At 40.8% G+C, this 22,162-nt stretch overlaps 1 protein-coding gene across 3 annotated transcripts in view; it reads left to right on the forward strand.

Annotated features, from left to right (window-relative positions):
• The window catches only part of LOC124002179 (furin-like), a 188,652-nt gene that overhangs the window by 141,038 nt on the left and 25,452 nt on the right, over positions 1–22,162 (forward strand). For all 3 annotated transcript variants that reach the window (XM_046309524.1, XM_046309517.1, XM_046309532.1), the window contains 2 exons: positions 7,198–7,286; positions 11,758–11,930. In XM_046309524.1, the coding sequence (XP_046165480.1) occupies positions 7,198–7,286; positions 11,758–11,930 (262 nt within the window). The remainder of the gene's footprint in view (positions 1–7,197; positions 7,287–11,757; positions 11,931–22,162) is intronic.

Below are 22,162 nucleotides of genomic sequence, written 5' to 3' on the forward strand. Positions count from 1 at the left end.
AGTCGTGACGGCAGTCAAATTCCACATGACCGTTTCGTCACGATAATTAGGCTTCTCCAAGCTCTGATTCTGCTGATGGTCATTAGTAGCCTACCAAACTTGCTAACTGCCTGGTACTCAACACTCTATTGTCCCTCTAATCACTCTGACATCAATGCAAATGTAATCCAAACAAACACTTCATGAGAGCACAGGACAGGCTATGCAATTGCGTGAGAAAACAGATTGATGGACTCTATTAAAAAGAGGAGGATCCCATCAGCTTTCTATCGGCTAGGCCTACTATATTTATTTCTCAACTTTCCTAGTATTAAGCACATTGCTTCTCTTTACAACAGGAGTATAGTCTACCTGGCTGGTATGAAAATGAACCATGGGAAAAGTGTCCTCCATTCGCTATTTTCCACTGCCCCTGTTTTGAGACAGGTGCATGATAATGGTCCATTCTAAATCAAAACAAATAATAAACATATAGTATTGAATATATGTAAAGACAGGATTAAATCAAGAACTGTGTGATGGGTGACAATAATAGAGCTTGTGAATGATGCCCAGCTTCAGGCAAGAAACAGCACATGCTTTTTTGTGACTTTTTAAAATTATAGTCGCACACCTCATGTAGCCTAGCCCATAGGCCTATATGTTTTGATAGGTTTTTTTAAAAGATATTCAGGAGCAAAAGGTTTAAAATGGTTGTTTTTAATTCATTGAAGAAAAAGAATATATATATATATATTGGAATGGAATATAACTAATATTAAATAACATTAGAATATAACATTTAATAACAATAACTTAACAAATTAATTGATGTGGCAACTCTCTTAACTAATCTAATTTGTACAAAGTTAGCCCCAATAAAATTAGAGCACAACTCATGAACCTCTTACACTGCTCACACCTAATCCAGTCCCCACCTGTGACTGAAAACAGGAGGAGAGATGCCAATTGAAAAGCTCTCTTAAAAACGTAGCTATCTAGCTATGTGACATAAAATGCTGTGTAAAATAACTAAAAGGCTATAAAGTAACATTAATTGTAAAGCTATCAGTGCCTAGTGGACTGCTAGTAAAGTTGCTAGCATAAACTAGCGCTAATTGGGCTAGGCAATATCTAAATGACAGATGGAAACACATTCAAATCAAATGTTTTATCACAAGCGCAGGGGACTGTGAAATGCTTACTTACAAGCCTTTAACCAACAATGCAGTTCAAGAAATAGAGTTAAGAAAATATTTACTAAATAAACTAAAGTAAAAATCGAATAAAAAGTAACAATAACAAGGGGGTACAGGGGGTACCGGTACCGAGTCAATGTGTGGGTGTACAGGTTAGTCGTGGTAATTTGTACATGTAGGTAGGGATAAAGTGACTATGCATAGATGATAAACAGCAAGTAGCATAAGTGTAAAAACAAAAGTACATGTAAATAGTCTGGGTAGCCATTTGATAAATTGTTCAGCAGTCTAATAGCTTGGGGATAGAAGCTGTTAAGGAGCCTTTTGGACCTAGACCTGGTGCTCCGGTACCGCTTGCATTCATAACCCTAATAGGGGGGCTGGGAGGCAGTTACCCCAGAGGGCTAGTTATACCCATCCGCAGCGCTTGAGTTTCAAGTTTGGGGAAGATCATTTTCATCATAAAAATGCACCTCTATAATAAAAGCACGACATGCATTATCACATTTGTGGTCACTTTTTAGAGTGGTGTTTTCCTGCTAATGGAACATTTGCGCTTATAGCCTAATGCCGTGTGCACATTGCTGTGCTTATAATGTGAAGAAATAGCCTAATGGTTTATTAACATTTTAAGTTAAACGTTCTCATCTGTTGCGTCAGGCTCATTGCTTAAGAGGTTTTTTGATGCTAGTGGTTGTATTGATTTGGAATCTATCGCATCTAACAAAAATATGTATTTCTCATATAGAATAGGTCAACTTTTGTACTATGGGGGATAATAGATTGACATATGCTAATGCTTTTGCTGTTCGTTAGAGCTACTCATCTTGTTGGCTGACGAAAAGTAAATGTGGACTGTTCTTCCAATATCAAATTTTTTTGTACCTTTTTTATTTAACTGGGCAAGTCAGTTAAGAACAAATCCTTATTTACAATGACGGCCTACCCCAGCCAAACCCTCCCCTAACCCGGACGACGCTGGTCCAATTGTGCGCAGCCACAATGGGGCTCCCGTTCATGGCCGGTTGTGATACAGCCCGGGATCGAACCCGGGTCTATAGCGACACCTTAGACCACTGTGCCACTCGGTCATATCTTCAATGTGTGCACCGGAATTGGATAAGGACACTTGCAGTTGTGTCCCCGATGTGTCTGACTTCACTTATAGCCTGTGAGAAAGACCCGATCACGTGATGGAGAGCCATGTGAATGAGAGGTGCTTCGGCACGCAGCAGGGAGAAGGGAATTATAATTATTATATTCAGCCCAAGTGCACAACGGCCACTAGCTGCAAAATACATTGATTTTTTTAGGGGGCATTGTGGCCACACAAAGGGGATGCAGTCGGGAAATTCGAGGCATTATCAAGTTGTGAATGAGTGACTGATGTAGTGTGTTCAGCCTGTGCAAAAAAACAAAACAAAGCAGAGCTCATGCCTTTCTTGCAACTTTTTTCAAATCATCATTAGAGTTGGATCATGCAGCCTTAGAATGTATTAAAACCTCTTGATACTACCCATCCCAGATCCGGGAGCGTAATCATCGACTGACACTAATTAGCATAACGCAACGGACATAAATATTACTAGAAAATATTCCTATTCATGAAAATCACAAGTGAAATATATTGAAACACAGCTTAGCCTTTTGTTAATCACCCTGTCATCTCAGATTTTCAAAATATGCTTTACAGCCAAAGCAAGACAAGTATTTGTGTACGTGTATTGATAGCCTAGCATAGCATTATGTCCAGCTAGCAGCATGTAACTTGGTCATGAAAATCAGAAAAGCAATCAAATTAAATCGTTTACCTTTGATGAGCTTCGGATGTTTTCACTCACGAGACTCCCAGTTAGATAGCAAATGTTCCTTTTTTCCAAAAATATTATTTTTGTAGGCGAAATAGCTTTGTTTTGTTACAAATTGGCTCCATAATATCGACAGAAACATGGCAAACGTTGTTTATAATCAATCCTCAAGGTGTTTTTCAAATATCTATTCGATAATATATCCACCGGGACAATTGGTTTTTCAGTAGGAGCGAAAGGAAAAATGGCTACCTCTGTATTTTACTCGAGAATCACTCTGAGAGCCATCAGGTGACCACTTCCACAATGTAGCCGCTTACGGGTATTCTTCAACATATAGGCGTAAAACTACGTCACAATGCTGTAGACACCTTGGGGAATTACGTAGAAAAAGTAATCTGGTTGATAGCCCATTCACTGCTCAATAGGGACGCATCGGAACGCAGAAATGTCAAAACATGAGTCACTTCCCGATTGGATTTTTCTCAGGCTTTCGCCTGCAATATCAGTTCTGTTGTACTCACAATATTTTTACAGTTTTTGAAACTTTAGAGTGTTTTCTATCCTACGCTGTCAATGATATGCATATTCTAGCATCTTGTCTTGACAAAATATCCTGTTTACTTTGGGAACGTTATTTTTCCAAAAATGAAAATACTGCCCCCTAGTTACAGGAAGATAAAAATCAAAACATATAGCTCAACATTTGTATCACAACTAAAGTTACTTAAATAACTAAAAATGAAGCATGATTCTTGTTTAACTGCTCAACATTCCCTCAAATCATTTAGAGAAAATATCCTTTCTATTTTATTCAGCTGTGTTCAATTGTATTCTTCATAATATAAAATAGAATTCTAAGCAAATCTTGTCTGCTAAATGAACTAGTGTAGCCCACAGCCATATGGCATAGCCAGATCAGGGCCTAACATAAGTAAATCTCAGAGTATGCTATTCTGTTCTTCTGAAATAGCCTACATTTTCATCATATATTACATGGATTTATTACACTTTTTCAAATGTAGATGTTCCAAATGTTTACATCAGAGGGTTGAAGGCTATGCATGAAAGCCAGGAGATGCTAAATATGTTTATGTTAATAATAGTAAATTACCATGAGACTGACAGTTATTTACTTGACAATCACTAGCTGACAAAATTTCATGACCACCATATCCCTAGTTGATCCTAGATGTTTCCACTTCACAATATCAGCACTTATTGGCAGCTCTAGCAGGGCAGAAATTTGACAAACTGACTTGTGCCACGTTGAAAGTCACTGAGCTCTTCAGTAAGACCATTCTACTTCCAATGTTTGTCTATGGAGGTGGCATGGCCTTGTGCTCGATTTCATACACCTGCCAGCAACGGATGTGGCTCAAATAGCCGAATCCACTCATTTGAAGGGCTGTATATATATTTTGTATATGTAGTGGAGTTGCTAAAGCAAGTGCATGTCTCTCTTCTTAAGTGTGTGCGTATACTTGTGTGTGTTCAAGTTATATAGGTGTAAGTACAGTGAAATGCTTAACTTGCAAGTCCTACAAAACAGTGCAGTATTCAATATCAAGATAGTGTAACTCATAAGAACTAAAGACCAAGAGAAATGAGAGAGGAAGCTATATCCTATATCCAGGGTCAGTGCCAGTACCAAATTAACAATGTGCAGGGAGTATCAATACTGGAGTATTTGAAGTAGAAATGTACATGTAGGCAGGGATTAGTACAAAGTGAGTGGTAGAAATACTAATGGTAATGGCAATCAATAATTAATGAACAGCAGCTTAGTGGTAGTAATAAATCTAATCAATAATATTTTTAGCAGCAGCCTAGGTGTGAGGGATAGCAGTAGTTGTTAGCTATTTAACAGTCTTATGGCCAGAGGATATAAGCTGTTCAGGAGTCTGTTGGTCTGAGACTTGATGCATCGGTACCGCCTGCCGGACGGGAGCATGGAGAACAGTCCATGTTTCGGGTGGCTGGAGTGTTTGGAACTGTTTTGGGCCTTTCTCTGACACCCCCTGGCATATATGTCCTGGATGGCTGGGAGTTAACCTCAGTGATGCACTAGTCCGTCTGCACCACCCTCTCTAAGGTCTTCCGGTCGAGGGCAGTGCATTTGCCATACCAGACGGTGATACAACCAGTCAGGATGCTCTCAATGTTGCAGCTGTAAAAGTTGCTAAGGACCTGAGGGGCCATGCGAAAAAATGTCAGCCTCCCGAAGGCCAATAGGCACTGCCATGCCTTCTTCACGACTGTGCTGATGTGAAAGAACCATGTTAAGTCCTCAGTGATGTGGACACCGAGGTACTTGAAGCTCTTGACTCTCTCCACTGCGGCCCCGTCGATGTGGATGGGGGTGTGCACCCGCCCCTGTTTCCTGTAGTCCACCATCAGCTCCTTGGTCTTACTGACATTGAGGGAGAGGTTGTTGTCCTGGCACGACATTGCCAGGTCTCTGACCTCCCGTTGGTGATCAGGCCTACCCCTGTTGTGTCTTCAGAAAACTTGATGATGGAGTTGGAGTCGGAGTCGTCGGTGGAGGGAACTATGGTGTTGAATGCTGAACTGTAGTCAAACAGCATCCTCACATAGGTATTCTTCTTTTTTAGGTGGGAGAGGACAGTGTGGAGTGCGAATGTGTTGTCTGTTGATCTGTTGGCGAGGTATGCAAATTAGAGTGGGTCTGGGATGATGGAGTTGAGGTATGCCATGACCAGTCTTTCAAAGCACTTCATTATTACAGATGTGAGTGTTAGAGGGCGGTAGTCATTGTTGCAGGATGCCTTAAGAGTTTTTGGGAACAGGAATACTCGTAGTCAGCTTGAAACGTGGGGATCACAGGTAGAAAATGTCCTTCAAGATGCCTGCCAGCTGGTCTTCACATGCCCTGAGGACACGCCTTGGAATACTGTCTGGCCCTGCGGCCTTACAAGTGTGTTTATGTACGTACGTGCTGCATGCGTGCTTGTGTGATGCCCAACAGCATGCCAGCAGCAAGGTAGAACTGAGAGGGGTGATGAACCTGCCGTCCTCAGATCGCCTGTCTCTATCTCTTTACACAAGGCAATACTGCTCATAATCATTGATGAAGGTCACAGTAAATCATTCAGACATATCAATAGTATCCCATATTTTTCTCTGTTGGCCTGCGTCCAGTGACCGTCCATCATAGTTTTAGACAGTGCCATGTCTTTCAGTTTTATCTCCACATTTGACAAGGTAGCAGGTCCGGTGAACAGGTCAGAGTTCCATAGCCGCAGGCAGAACAGTTGGCCCTCAGTGTTTTTCGTGTATTCGTTGGTGTGCTGATTAGGCTTGGGCGGTATCCATATTTTTACATGATGGGATTTATGGTATTACCAGCATAGCACACAAGTTAGCGCTAAAAATGCAACAACAAAAAAAGCCCAATGGTGTGCTAACAAATGCTAACAATGCTAAGAATGCTAACGAAAGCACAAGTAATAGTGACATCACATAGACGCTGTTAGCTAAATGCTAACAAACGAAAACTAACAAAGTAGTTGTGTTGCAGAAAGCCGTTATAAGATATCTGATGGCAAACATTTAGTAGTGAATTGCATACAAATGTAGTCACCTCATGTTCGTCACACAACAGCGACTCGCCAATAGATATAGAACGCTATGGACTCAACAGCTCCCGCTTTCTCATTTACATTTACATTTAAGTCATTTAGCAGACGCTCTTATCCAGAGCGACTTACAAATTCTCCCATTGCACTATTTACAAACAAACACGTGGTTGGCTCAACTGTTCTGAGGAACTACAGTAAGCTTCATAATGTAAAATAATGTGACAGGTGAAATTATGATCGCAATCTGCTTTATCTTCTAGCGTATTGCACAAGTTGACTGCAGTTATTAACTTAATTAAAGTAGCTACTGATATTCAGATTTATTGAAACTTAAATTAAATAGTTTGGACGGTATTACGGTATTGAAAAATTACAGTATTACGGTATTTTTCCAAATACCCCGGTATACGTTATATATACGGTATACCGCCCAAGCCTAGTGCTGCTGTGTATTTTTAGCAGCCGTTCTAGAAGTTATTGTTTTTGAAGATCCCTGCGCGGTTCAGGGTGGTTGCTATGAGGAATGAGTGTTTTTGTTAATGAATCCTAACTTGTTCTCTCTTTCTCTCTACCTCTCTCGCTCTCTCTCTCATTCTCTCTCTCATCTAGACATGGAACACGGTGTGCTGGTGAGGTTGCTGCGGCTGCCAACAACGATGTTTGTGGGGTGGGCGTGGCCTACAACGCCAAAATTGGAGGTGACTGAGGCATGCTCTGCCAATAGCTAATTGTGATTGGTTGACTAGGGTCTGCTGTCAGTTGAACCGGGGTCAATTTTCAGTAGAGCACATCGTAGCGATCTCTATACTTGCTAGCTGCCGCTTCTGAATATTTACCAACTTTTGTCTCTAATCTTTTGTCAAAACCAAGTAATTGAATCAGTCTAATGGACTATATCAAGCAACTTTCTGGCCTTTACCTACTTGTGTCCCTAAGCACTCTATCAAAGACAAGCAGCCAACAGTGGAGCCTTGAGAGCAGTCCCCAGCAGTCAGCCATAACTCTTCTACTCCTCCTAGCATGCATCTCCTGGTCTAGCAGCTCAGTGTGTGTGTGTGTGTGTTCTCCTGCTGGGCCGTTCCTAATTACTGTGCAGTGATTAGCATTTAGTGGCTGCGTTGACCCCACCCCCAAAGATACACACACACACACTCATCTCCCACAGCTCACAGCTTTTAGATAGGAGTCAGTGAACACAGCTGGATGGAAAGTAACCCAGCAGTGTCTCTCCATGGGATTCTAACTTCCTGCCCATTTTTAAAATGTTATGTAACTAGGCAAGTCAGTTAAGAACAAATTGTTATTCACAATGATGGTCTAGGAACAGTGGGTTTAACTGCCTTGTTGTTTTTTTATTTTAATTTGATTGTTTTTTTTTACCTTTATTTAACTAGGCAAGTCAGTTCAGAACAAATTCTTATTTTCAATGACGGCCTAGGAACAGTGGGTTAACTGCCTGTTCAGGGGCAGAACGACAGAGTTGTACCTTGTCAGCTCAGGGATTTGAATTTGCAACCTTTCGGTTACTAGTCCAACGCTCTAACCACTAGGCTACCCTGCCGCCCCATGACACTAATGATTATGATGATGATTGTTATAGCGGCATTAATGTGTTAGCTACTGCAGGATTCAAGACATTACCATTCATATTTACCTGACCCCAATTCATCTTTCAAACGCCATCTTGCTTTTATCCAGACTGATTGCTCCATACACACGCAATCAATTTGTGTCTCTCTGCAGGGCCTGTGTTTTTTTTATTTAATTTAATTATTTTTAATTTTTTTCACCTTTATTTAACCAGGTATGCTTTCTAGAGTGTGTAATTTAAGTCTTTGGTTTATCATCTGTCTCTGAGATACAGCAGATAACCTGTGGTTAGCTAGTCAGGTACCATTGCAGTGTAGGACTTATTTGACGATGGCTCATTTCACGCCTTCTGCTACCATTACTGTTCAGAACACTGATCTGAGGCGGTCCACATCAAAGCTGCAGACAGGCCCCTGTCACAAAGAGCAAGTTTTTCCATCCCAAGATCTTAAATAAAACAATTACTATAGTAAGTGCTAGGTAAGTAACGATTCACCAATATGCATCCTCTAGTTCAAATATATAAGTTATGAGTGCATCAGTCTGCGGGTACTCCAAACCGATCCAAATGCATGAGCATGCATCGGTCAGAAAATCGATTCAAACATTACGATTCACCGTTTCACAAATGTTTATTGCTCAAATTACTTGCTTTCTACCTTCCAAAAATACCTCTCATCTTTTGTGACAACTGCGTCCTCTCCTTCAGTGTCGAACTAAGCATGTAATTATGTTGACAGTCATTAATCTGCAAGTCATTTGGCATGCCAAACACCCCGAGGCAATATCAGTAGCGTAGTCAAACTGTGCGCGCTGGCCAAGGAGAGGTAGGCCTATTCCTGATCTGGCACATCTGCGCTTCAGCATTCAAATTGTTGTAAAATGGGTTGCTCAATATTAGGCTTTATTAGTTGAGTGACAACCAATGTAATTTGCTAAGTTATTTTTATCAAATGTTCTGATGAAAACAGAACAACAGCAAAGGACCTTGTGAAGATGCAGGAGGAAAAAGGTACAAAAGTATTTATATCTACAGTTAAACGATTCCTATATCGATATAACCTGAAAGGCTGCTCAGCAAGGAAGAAGCCACTGCTCCAAAACCGCCATAAAAAAAGCCTGACTACGGTTTGCAAATGCACATGGGGTCAAAGATCATACTTTTTGGTCTGATGAAACAAAAATAGAACTGTTTGGTCGTAATGACCATCGTTATGTTTGGAGGAAAAAGAGGGAGGCTTGCAAACCGAAGAACACCATCCCAACCGTGAGGCACGGGGTGGCAGCATCATGTTGTGGGGGTGCTTTGCTGCAGGAGGGACTGGTGCACTTCACAAAATAGATGGCATCATGAGGTCAGAAAATTGTGGATATATTGAAGCAACATCTCAAGACATCAGTCAGGAAGTTTAAAGCTTGGTCGCAAATGGGTCTACCAAATGGACAATGACCCCAAGCATACTTCCAAAGTAGTGGCAAAATGGCTTAAGGACAACAAAGTCAAGGTATTGGAGTGGCCATCACAAAGCCCTGACCTCAATCTTATAGAACATTTGTGGGCAGAAATGAAAAAGTTTGTGCGAGCAAGGAGGCTTACAAACTTGACTCAGTTACACCAGCTCTGTCAGGAGGAATGGGCCAAAATTCACCCAAATTATTGTTGGAAGCTTGTGGAAGGCTCCCCAAAACCTTTGATCCAAGTCAAACAATTTAAAGACAATGTTACCAAATACTAATTGAGTGTATGTAAACTTCTGACCCACTGGGAATGTGATGAATGAAATAAAAGCTGAAATATATCATTCTCTCTACTATTATTCTGACACTTTACATTCTTAAAATAAAGTGGTGATCCTAAGTGACCTAAGACTGGGAATTTTACTAAGATTAAATGTCTGGAATTGTGTAAACTGAGTTTGAATGTATTTAGCTAAGTGTATGTAAACTTAAGACTTCAACTGAATGTGGCTTGTCAAGCACATCTTTACCCCTGAACTTATTCAAGCTTGCCATAACAAAGGGGTAGAATACTTATTCACTAAAGACATTTCAGCTTTTCATTTTTAATTCATTTGTAACATTTCTAACAACATATTTCCACTTTTACACTGTGGTATTGTGTGTCGGCCAGTGACACAAAATCTCAATTTTTAATACATTTTAAATTCAGGCTGTAATTACAACAAAATGTGGAAATTTCAAGGGGTGTGACTACTTTCTGAAGGCACTGCATCTAGATTTGATTTGAATTGAAAGGGTAAGATGCACATCCCTAGTAAGTGCCTATTGAGTGTCAATTAAAGTACAGGGTTGATGATTTCATCTTAAATCAGCCATGAATCCCCCTGTGACAGGGGGAATGGAAGCTTAATATGTGCAGCAGGTAGGGGATATTGAATGCAAGCTTTAAAAATATGTTGTTAAAACATTTATAGCCTGCTTCCTACCACAAAACACCAGGAAATGGCCAGAAACCTGCTTTTACGCTATGTTTTGACTATTAGATGTTCAAAATTTATTTTGAAAAAAATATTTAAAAATGAATAGTTTCACCATATTAAAACGAGAGTTCACGTAACAGGATTGACTTTCAAATGAGAGACATATCACTAATCAGATCACTAATCACATTAAATAAATAATAATCTTCAGAAATTATATTGCCAAAGCAACGAAGGCTTTATGATGAAGACATGTTGCAGTTAAAATCTTCCTAGAAGTCACAGAGGATACAGAGGGACATGTCAAAATGCATAATTTTGACAATTTAGCAAGTCTTTATTCATATACAAATTTGGATTTATTGAATTCTCTATGTGGTCTATATTAAAGGGCACTTTATTTAATATAACTGGCTTTTCAAATTCAATATTGGTGCACAATTTCTACTTAAAAATAAGGCACTCATTTCAATGAATGACCCTGCTACTGGGCTAGTTGGTTTCCCTCAGGTCACAGACACTGTTGGAGGCACCGTAAAAACCCTAAAACCCTCCCGCACTTGTTCGTCAGAAGGAATGTTCTGCCCATCTTGTGTTGTTTGCGAGATGTATGTTTTCCTACCTGGTTGTTTAATGAAGGAGAAGGTATTGACTCTTGTTTTAATGGCCAGCTGTGCTTTTTTATAGCTACAACAGTAAAAAGTGTGTGCGTGTGAGTAAGTGAGCACACTTCTGCATGCTTGTGTCTGAGAGTACAATTGCTCATCACATCTGACAGAGTGACAGGCTCATAAGCCCTTTTTCTCCCCAGTGTGTTTGTCAATATGACAGCCAGACACAAAAGGCTTTGTATCCCAACTGCATCATGTTTATAGCACCCTACCTCTTCACCGCTCATGCTGTCTCTCTGACACAATGTCCCTCTGTCTCTCTCTTTCTGTCACCTCTCTTTCTCCCTTTGTCTCACCCCACCTGTCTATCTACTTTATTTTACCTCTAATTTCACCTGTCTCTCTCTTTCTGTCACCACTCTTTCTCCCTTTGTCTCACCCTACCTGACTATCTACTTTATTTTACCTCTAATTTCACCTGTCTCTCTCTCTCGATCTGTGTACTGACCTTGCGTGTGTGTGTTCAGGTGTGCGTATGCTGGATGGAGAGGTGACAGATGTGGTGGAGGCCCACTCCCTCAGCCTCAACTCGCAGCACATCCACATCTACAGCGCCAGCTGGGGCCCAGAGGATGATGGGAAGACGGTAGACGGCCCCGCCAAGCTGGCCAAGGAGGCATTCCTCCGAGGAGTCACTGAGGTCAGTCAGTGGAGCTAATTCATTACTGGAGCACACATGGTTTATGATGCATACCTACCTAGGGTTGTTGCCATGACCTTATTATTGCCACACCAGCATTCATGAGTCGTGACTGCAGAAATATTCTATGTGACCCCGGAGTCACGGTAATCTCCTTTTATGCACTCTGGACATGCTTTGGTAGTACCCAACTTGCTAACGACCATTAGGTCGTTAATGGCCTGGTACTCAGGGCTCTATTGTCTCTCAACCGCTCTGACATCAATGCAAATGCAATCGAAATTCACATCAAACACTTATCATCAAAACAGTAGGCCTATCATACTTTTACAACTCACCTCACTGTGATGATCAATTTGAAGAAAGAATTTCAACAGCAGGTTGTGTAAAACATGGTTGTTGTGGATGTTGTTTCAAAGCCTAACACAACGAAATGGACAGAGCTTTAAAAATGGATGATTAATTCAAGACTCCCATGAGCAGATTAGAGTTTGTGAGCCTAAGCCCCCCTCCCATTTTTTTTAGAAATATAAAAAGTATGATTGTGCCATTATACAGTACATAGCTGTACTGCATATTACACATGGCAGAAAAATATCAAACAAAACTGTTTTAAGATGTCTTTGGTACATAGTTGGTCTAGCCTATACTCAAAAATTACACAAATTCTAGTAATGGCCTTTGAGTGTGGACTGTATTATTATGCATATTGGATAGGCTGGTTACCTTATCCTACTCCAAAATGTATATCCATTTTGTATAGTGCACGGCGAGGTTGTTGGTTCATTGATTGTGCAGGGCGGCTTACAGTTAGCCTACAATTAGTGAATTTGATTTTAATCGCCTTTTTATATTTCATTGGGTGACACATTACCTTCAGCAGAATATCTTGCCACTATCCGTTTCCATCTCCTCCTCTTTCTGCTTTACTCCTTTATCAAGCGCGCAGATAGGCTGTCAACAGTTTAGTGAAATATGTTTAGGTGCGTAAACATGTTACTATCGATGTTGGAGAGCCCATGACGAGAGCATGCTCCTCAAACAGTGGTTGATGCATGGAGTGAAATAAGTGTTCTTGTAATTATTTTTCAGCTGCTCATATTAAGAACATGCTCCACTATAAACCTGAAGTAGCCGACAAAACAGACCGATGGGAAACCGTGCAGCCTTCATTCGCTATTCAAGTTCCTGCCCGTTTGATAATGGGCCATTCTAAATCTAAACTATTTTGACATATTAGTAAAAACAAAATTAAATTGAGAGTAGTCTGATGGGTGAAAATATGATCACTTGATGAGAGAACAGCTGTGCAGCCTGAGGCAAGAAACAGAGCGCAAGCTTTTATTCTACTTTCTCAAATCATCAATAGTCTATAGTCACATCATGCAGCCCATATGTTTTGATTTCTAAGACATTCTAAGGTTTGTATCACTCACAAGTTGCCAAATAACTCTAAATCTAGCATATAGGACCTGTTTCAAATGACCACTTTTACGCTCAACATAGCCACTTCATATGCGCTCTCGCTCCATAATGGGAAAAATATCCTTTCTATTTTATTCAGCTAAGTTAAATTATATTCTTCTTATTAAAAATTAAAATAGTGTCATGGGGACTTATAAGCATATCTTTTCAGCTAAATTAACAAACCTACGGCATAGAGCATATGTAGATAACATAGGCCAACTCATTATGTTCCTCTTAAATACTTTTTCTTCATATTATGTTTCTTTAGACCTGACCAAAATAAATCATGCATTTAATGTGATGGTGTATATTAAATGGTTCATTAGACTTTTTTTCAAATGTATACTGAACAAAAATATAAATGCAACATGCAACAATTTCAATGATTTTACTGAGTTAAAGTTCATATAAGGAAATCAGTCAATTGAAATAAATGAATTTGGCCCTAATCTATGAATTTCACATTACTGGGCAGTGGTGCAGCCATCCTCTTGGGAGCCAGACCCACCTACTGGGGAGCCAGCCCCAGCCAATTGGAAATAGTTTTTTCCCACAAATTGGCGTTATTACAGACATACATACTCCTCAGTTTCATTGGCTGTCTGAGTGGCTGGTCTCAGACAATCCCGCAGGTGAAGAAGCCAGATGTGGAGGTCCTGGGCTGGCGTGGTTACATGTGGTCTGTGGTTGTGAGGTCGGTTGGACGTACTGCCAATTTCTCTAATATAACATTGGAGGCGGCTTATGGGATGAAATTAACTTTCAATTCTCTGGCAACAGCTCTGGTGGACATTCCTGCCATCAGCATACCAAATTTGAGAGATCTGTGGCAGTGTTGTGTTACAAAACTGCACATTTTATCTCACTGTTCCTAGGCCTTCATTGAAAAGAAGAATTTGTTCTTAAATAATGGTTAAAAAAAAATTACGTTGAGTGCAGCGACACTTCCCATTCAACCTGACAAAGCTTGAGAGGATCTGCAGAGGAACTCCCCAAATACAGTTGTCAAGCCTGTAGCGTCATAACCATGAAGACTCAAGGCTGTAATCGCTGCCATAGGTACTTCAACAATGTCCTGGGTGAAGGGTCTGAATGTGACATTTTTTTTGTTGTTTTGTTTTACATTACTTGTTTTTTTGCTTTGTGATTATAGGGTATTGTGTATAGAATGATGAGGGGAAAAATAAGGCTGTAACGTAACAAAAATGTAAAATGTCAAGGGGTCTGAACTTTATGTCCTACTTTCTGAATGCGTTGTAGCTTCCTCACTTATTCCTTATTTCTCATGTTATTTTTTATTAGTTATAATATTTTGATATTGAATACTGCACTGTTGGGTGGGGCTTGAAGGTTAAGCATTTCACTGTACATGTCCATGTGACAAATAAAAGTTGAAAGTTGAACTTGAACTCTGGGTTTCAAAGTGCGAGCAGCGCAAGTGATTTAGGCCAAACAAGGAGGTGAGTTTGGGATATTGGAATGTATGCATCTTGAAATAGTTTTCACATAACTTTATATATCTGAACTCAGAATCAATTGGGCTAGCCAAAAATAAAATTGGCACTGTGATAGAACATTTATTTTGATTGACGATTTTCGGAATTTTAATACAGCTGTGGCAGGCTCTCTCTCTACCCACACCCCTTTCAAGTCCTATTTTGTTGCACAGTGTTACCAGTCTTTAAATGCAGTAGCAATTGAGCCTGGGGACGAGTTTACAGAACACCCAATACATTACCCATGTCATTCAGATCTCGTGTAATCCCAGCCTACACACACACGCACACCCTCTGGCAAAGATTTCCAGCTGGCAGGCAGACGCTGGAATGAGTTTGAGTGACAGAGTTAGGGCTTTGCATAGGCGCTTTGTTGTGACTTTTGTGGGACTAAATTTGAAAATAACATTATTAACCGGTTCCCATGCTTTAAAAATAAGTTCTGTTCCGGAACAGTATAGATCACTTTAGGTTCAGGTTCTGTTCCTCAAATCATTTTGCTATTTTTCAGTTCTGTTCGCTGAACCGGTTCCAACCCTTGGTGCAGACTCTAGCGCAGTGGAAGTTTCTACTTATTGTTCACCCGTCTTGGAATACCTGATGATCAAATACTGACCCTTCTACCTCCCGAGAGGTAGAAGGGTTGGGTAGAAGGGTTTTCTTTGTTATCGTGACTGCTGAATATATTCCACCTCAGGACAACAACAACAAGCTGGCACTTAATGAATTGTAGGAGGCAATAAACAAGCAGGAAACCATTCACCCAGAGGCTGCTTTTCTTTTTGCTGGCAATTTTAATTCCACGTTACTAAGACACGTGATGCCCACCCATAGCTTGTGCTCCAACAGGTATATTGCACTGATCATCCCCAAAGCCAACACTTACTTTGGCCGCCTTCCAGTTCTCTGCTGCAAATGACTGGAACAAATTTTTTAAATCTCTGAAGCTTGAGTCTTATACTCTAACTTTAAGCATCAGCTGTCTGAGCTGCTTACCGATCACTGCTTTGCTTTATCTTGGCCAGATCGCAGTTGTAAATGAGAACTTGTTCTCAACTGGCCTACCTTTTTAAATAAAGGTGAAATAAAAAAATAAAAAACGTATCAACACATCTCCTTCTCCACTGGGGCTGATAAAGTCCTAGACCACTGTTACTCAACCCACAAACAAGCATACAAGACCCTCCCCCGTCCCCCCTTTGGCAAATCAGATCATGTCTCTATACTCCTGCATCCTGCTTACAGGTTCAGAGGCTATGTTGCAGGACTGCTTTGCTAGCGCTGACTGGAATATGTTTTTCCTGCTGATACCACCGGCGCGCTAACCACCTCCGTCTCGTGCTTCATCAGGAAATACATTGCAGACGTTGTCTCCACAGTGAAGATTCACTGCTTCCCCAATCAAAAACACCGGATTAACACTGACATATGCGCTAAACTAAAGGACAGAGCTACCGCACACAGGGCTATTGCAGCCAACCCCGAGCCTACGGCTAAGGACACGAACATGTACAAGAAGTCCCGCTACGACCTCCACAGAGCCATCAAACAGGCAAAATAACAATATAGGAACGAGGTGGAATCCTATTATACCGGCACCGACGCTCGACGCGTGTGGCAAGGGCTACGGTCCATTATGGATTACAAAGGTAGGACTAGTCATGATGCCTCCCTACCAGTCGAACGCAATACATTTATTTGAGCTGTGCATGAGGGCCCCTACTGTCCCAGAGGACTGAGTGATCTCGCTCTCCAAGGCCGACTTGAGTAAAGTTTTTAATCTGGTCAACACTCTCCAAGGCCACGGGGCTATATGCTATTCCAGGGCGCATTCTTAGAGCATGCACAGACCAGCTGGCAGGCATCTTCACGGTCATTTTCAATCTCTCATTACCCCAGTCTGTAATCCCTACTTGTTTTATGCTGACCAGCATCATTCTTGTGCCCAAGAACACATCATCTCCATCATCCCAGACACCCTGGATCCACTTCAATTTGCATACCGCCCCAACAGATCAACTGACAATGCACTCTACACTACCCTCTCACACGTGGACAAGAGGAATACCTACACTACCGTTCAAAAGTTTGGGTCACTTAAAAATGTCCTTGTTTTTGAAAGAAAAGCATGTTTTTTTGTCCATTAAAATAACATCAAATTGATCATAAATAAATTTGTGGGTTCTATTACAGGTTCAAAATGGCCAGAAACAAATAACTTTCTTCTGAAACTTGTCAGTCTATTCTTGTTCTGAGAAATGAAGGCTATTCCAATGCGAGAAATTGCCAAGAAACTGAAGATCTGGTACAACGCTGTGTACTACTCCATTCACAGAATAGCGCAAACTGGCCCTAACCAGAATAGAAAGAGTAGTGGGAGGCCTCCAGAGCACAACTGAGCAAGAGGACAAGTACATTAGTGTCTAGTTTGAGAAACAGACGCCTCAGAAGTCCTGTCAGCTTCATTAAATAGTACCCGCAAAACTCCAGTCTCAACGTCAACAGTGAAGAGACCACCCCGGGATGCTGGCCTTATTGATTAGATGTATTACTCCCTTACTCTGCTGTCCATTGATTATTGACTGCCATTACCATTAGTATTTACCTATTTATCCTGCTACTGGTCACAATTAATCCTATTTACATGTATACATTACCACTAGTATATTACCACTTAGTGAACAAAACATTAGGAACACCTGCTCTTTCCATTACATAGATTGATCAGGTGAATCCAGGTAATGTGTGCCAGAGGGTGAATGGGCAAGTCAAAATATTTAAGTGCCTTTAGAACGGGGTATGGTAGTAGGTGCCTGGCGCACCGGTTTGAGTGTGTCAAGGTCTGCAACGCTACTGTTTTTTCACACACAACAGTTTCCCATGTGTATCAAGAATGGTCCACCACCCAAAGGACACCCAGCCAACATGACACAACTGTGGCATTGGAGTCAAAATGATCCAGCATGTTGATGCTTCCAACACCAGCATGCTTTCAACACCTTGTAGAGTCCATGCCTCGATGAATTTAGGCTGTTCTGAGGGCAAAGGGAAGTGCAACTCAATAATAGGGAGGTGTCAGTGTATATTCCTGCTACCAGTCACTTTTCAGCCCTGTTTACATGTATATCCTTCTACTAGTCACCTTTCAGCCCTGTTTACATGCATATCCTTCTACCAGTCACCTTTCAGCCCTGTTTACATGTATATCCTACTACCAGTCACCTTTCAGCCCTGTTTACATGTATATCCTACTACCAGTCACCTTTCAGCCCTGTTTACATGCATATCCTTCTACTAGTCACCTTTCAGCCCTGTTTACATGTATATCCTTCTACCAGTCACCTTTCAGCCCTGTTTACATGTATATCCTTCTACCAGTCACCTTTCAGCCATGTTTACATGTATATCCTACTACCAGTCACCTTTCAGCCCTGTTTACATGTATATCCTTCTATTAGTCACCTTTCATCCCTGTTTACATGCATATCCTTCCACTAGTCACCTTTCAGCCCTGTTTACATGCATATCCTTCCAATAGTCACCTTTCAGCCCTGTTTACATGTATATCCTTCTATTAGTCACCTTTCATCCCTGTTTACATGCATATCCTTCTATTAGTCACCTTTCAGCCCTGTTTACATGTATATCCTTCTATTAGTCACCTTTCATCCCTGTTTACATGTATATCCTTCTACCAGTCACCTTTCAGCCCTGTTTACATGTATATCCTTCTATTAGTCACCTTTCAGCCATGTTTACATGTATATCCTACTACCAGTCACCTTTCAGCCCTGTTTACATGTATATCCTACTACCAGTCACCTTTCAGCCATGTTTACATGTATATCCTACTACTAGTCACCTTTCAGCCCTGTTTACATGTATATCCTACTACCAGTCACCTTTCAGCCCTGTTTACATGTATATCCTTCTATTAGTCACCTTTCAGCCCTGTTTACATGTATATCCTTCTATTAGTCACCTTTCAGCCCTGTTTACATGTATATCCTTCTATTAGTCACCTTTCAGCCATGTTTACATGTATATCCTTCTATTAGTCACCTTTCAGCCATGTTTACATGCATATCCTTCTATTAGTCACATTTCAGCCATGTTTACATGTATATCCTTCTATTAGTCACCTTTCAGCCCTGTTTACATGCATATCCTTCTATTAGTCACCTTTCATCCCTGTTTACATGCATATCCTTCTATTAGTCACCTTTCATCCCTGTTTACATGCATATCCTTCTATTAGTCACCTTTCATCCCTGTTTACATGCATATCCTTCTATTAGTCACCTTTCAGCCCTGTTTACATGTATATCCTTCTACCAATCACCTTTCAGCCCTGTTTACATGTATATCCTACTTACCAGTCACCTTTCAGCCATGTTTACATGTATATCCTTCTATTAGTCACCTTTCAGCCCTGTTTACATGCATATCCTTCTGTAGTCACCTTTCAGCCATGTTTACATGTATATCCTACTACCAGTCACCTTTCAGCCATGTCCATGGACCACCCAGTCACCTTTCAGCCCTGAATGTATATCCTACTACCAGTCACCTTTCAACCATGTTTACATGACTACTAAGTCACCTTTTGGTATATCCTTCTACCAGTCACCTTTCAGCCCTGTTTAAATATCCTTTATTATTATTCAGCCCTGTTTATATTATATCCTTCTATTAGTCACCTTTCAGCCCTGTTTACATGCATATCCTTCTATTAGTCACCTTTCAGCCCTGTTTACATGCATATCCTTCTATTAGTCACATTTCAGCCATGTTTACATGTATATCCTTCTATTAGTCACCTTTCAGCCCTGTTTACATGCATATCCTTCTATTAGTCACCTTTCATCCCTGTTTCATGCATATCCTTCTTTAGTCACCTTTCATCCATGTTTACATGCATATCCTTCTATTAGTCACCTTTCATCCCTGTTTACATGCATATCCTTCTATTAGTCACCTTTCAGCCCTGTTTCATGTATATCCTTCTTCCAATCACCTTTCAGCCATGTTTACATGTATATCCTACTTACCAGTCACCTTTCAGCCATGTTTACATGTATATCCTTCTATTAGTCACCTTTCAGCCCTGTGTACATGCATGTCCTTCTGTAGCTCAGTTGGTAGAGCATGGCGCTTGTAACGCCAGGGTAGTGGGTTCGATCCCCGGGACCACCCATACGTAGAATGTATGCACACTTGACTGTAAGTCACTTTGGATAAAAGCGTCTGCTAAATGGCATATATTATTATTATTATATTATATCCTTCTATTAGTCACCTTTCATCCCTGTTTACATGCATATCCTTCCACTAGTCACCTTTCAGCCCTGTTTACATGTATATCCTACTACCAGTCACCTTTCAGCCCTTTTTACATGCATATCCTTCTATTAGTCACCTTTCTATATCCTTCTTCCAGTCACCTTTCAGCCATGTTTACATGTATATCCTACTACCAGTCACCTTTCAGCCCTGTTTACATGCATATCCTTCTACTAGCTACCTTTCAGCCCTGTTTACATGCATATGCTTCTATTAGTCAACTTTCTATATCCTTCTTCCAGTCACCTTTCAGCCATGTTTACATGTATATCCTACTACCAGTCACCTTTCAGCCCTGTTTACATGTATATCCTTCTACTGGTCACATTTTATGTATAAACCCTCTTCAACCATTCCAGTACCCCTGCACATTGAATAAAAAATAAGGTACTGGCACTGACCTGTATATACTTGCATTATCGTGTTTCTTTAACTCTCATCGTAGTTCTTGTGTGTTTTTAGTTATTTATTTTTATACTATTTTCTATTATTTATATTTTTATTATTATTATCACTATTTTGGGAAAGAGCTCTCAAGGTAAGAATTTCACTGCACTATTTTACACCTTTTATTTATTTATTTTTCACCTTTATTTAACCAGGTAAGGTAGTTGAGAACAAGTTCTCATTTGCAACTGCGGCCTGGCCAAGATAAAGCATAGCAGTTCGACACATACAACAACACAGAGTTGCACATGGATGTAACAAAACATACAGTCAATAATACAGTAGAAAAAAAGAAAAAAAGTCTATATACAGTTAGTGCAAATAAGGTCAAATAAGGGAGTTACGGCAATAAATAGGCCATGGTGGAGAAGTAATTACTATATGGCAATTAAACACTGGAATGGTAGATGTGCAAAAGATGGATGTGCAAGTAGAGATACTGTGGTCCAAAAGGAGCAAAATAAATGCATACAGTATGGGGATGAGGTAGATAGATGGGCTGTATACAGATGGGCTATGAACAGGTGCAGTGATCTGTGAGTTGCTCTGACAGCTGGTTCTTAAAGCTAGTGAGGGAGATGGGAATCTCCAGCTTCAGTGATTTTTGCAGTTCATTCCAGTCAGTGGCAGCAGAGAACTGGAAGGAAAGGCGACCAAAGGAGGAATTGGCTTTGGGGGTGACCAGTGAGATATACCTGCTGGAGCGTGTGCTACGAGTAGGTGCTGCTATGTTGACCAGCGAGCTGAGATAGGGCGGGGCTTTACCTAGCAGAGACTTGTAGACAACCTGTAGCCAGTGGGTTTGACGACGAGTATGAAGCGAGGGCCAGCCAACGAGAGCGTACAGGTCGCAGTGGTGGGTAGTATATGGGGCTTTGGTGACTAAACGGATGGCACTCTGATAGACTACATCCAATTTGCTGAGTAGAGTGTTGGAGGTTATTTTATAGATGACATCGCCAAAGTCAAGGATCGGTAGGATGGTCAGTTTTACGAGGGTATGTTTGGCAGCATGAGTGAGGGAAGCTTTGTTGCGAAATAGGAAGCCAATTCTAGATTTAATTTGTGATTACAGATGCTTAATGTGAGTCTGGAAGGAGAGTTTACAGTCTAGCCAGACACCTAGGTATTTGTAGTTATCCACGTATTCTAAGTCAGAGATGTCCAGAGTAGTGATGCTGGATGGGCGGGCAGGTGCGGGCAATGATCTGTTGAATAGCATGCATTTAGTTTTATTTGCGTTTTAAGAGCAGTTGGAGGCCACGGAAGGAGATTTGTATGGCATTGAAGCTCGTCTGGAGGTTAGTTAACACAGTGTTCAAAGAAGGGCCAGAAGTATACAGAATGGTGTCATCTGCGTAGAGGTGGATTAGAGAATCACCAGCAACAAGAGCGACATCATTGATGTATACAGAGAAGAGAGTCGGCCCGAGAATTGAACCCAGTGGCACCCCCATAGAGACAGCCAGAGGTCCAGAC

The sequence above is a fragment of the Oncorhynchus gorbuscha genome, linkage group LG02, assembly GCF_021184085.1.
Source record: "Oncorhynchus gorbuscha isolate QuinsamMale2020 ecotype Even-year linkage group LG02, OgorEven_v1.0, whole genome shotgun sequence".
Taxonomy (NCBI): Eukaryota; Metazoa; Chordata; class Actinopteri; order Salmoniformes; family Salmonidae; genus Oncorhynchus; species Oncorhynchus gorbuscha.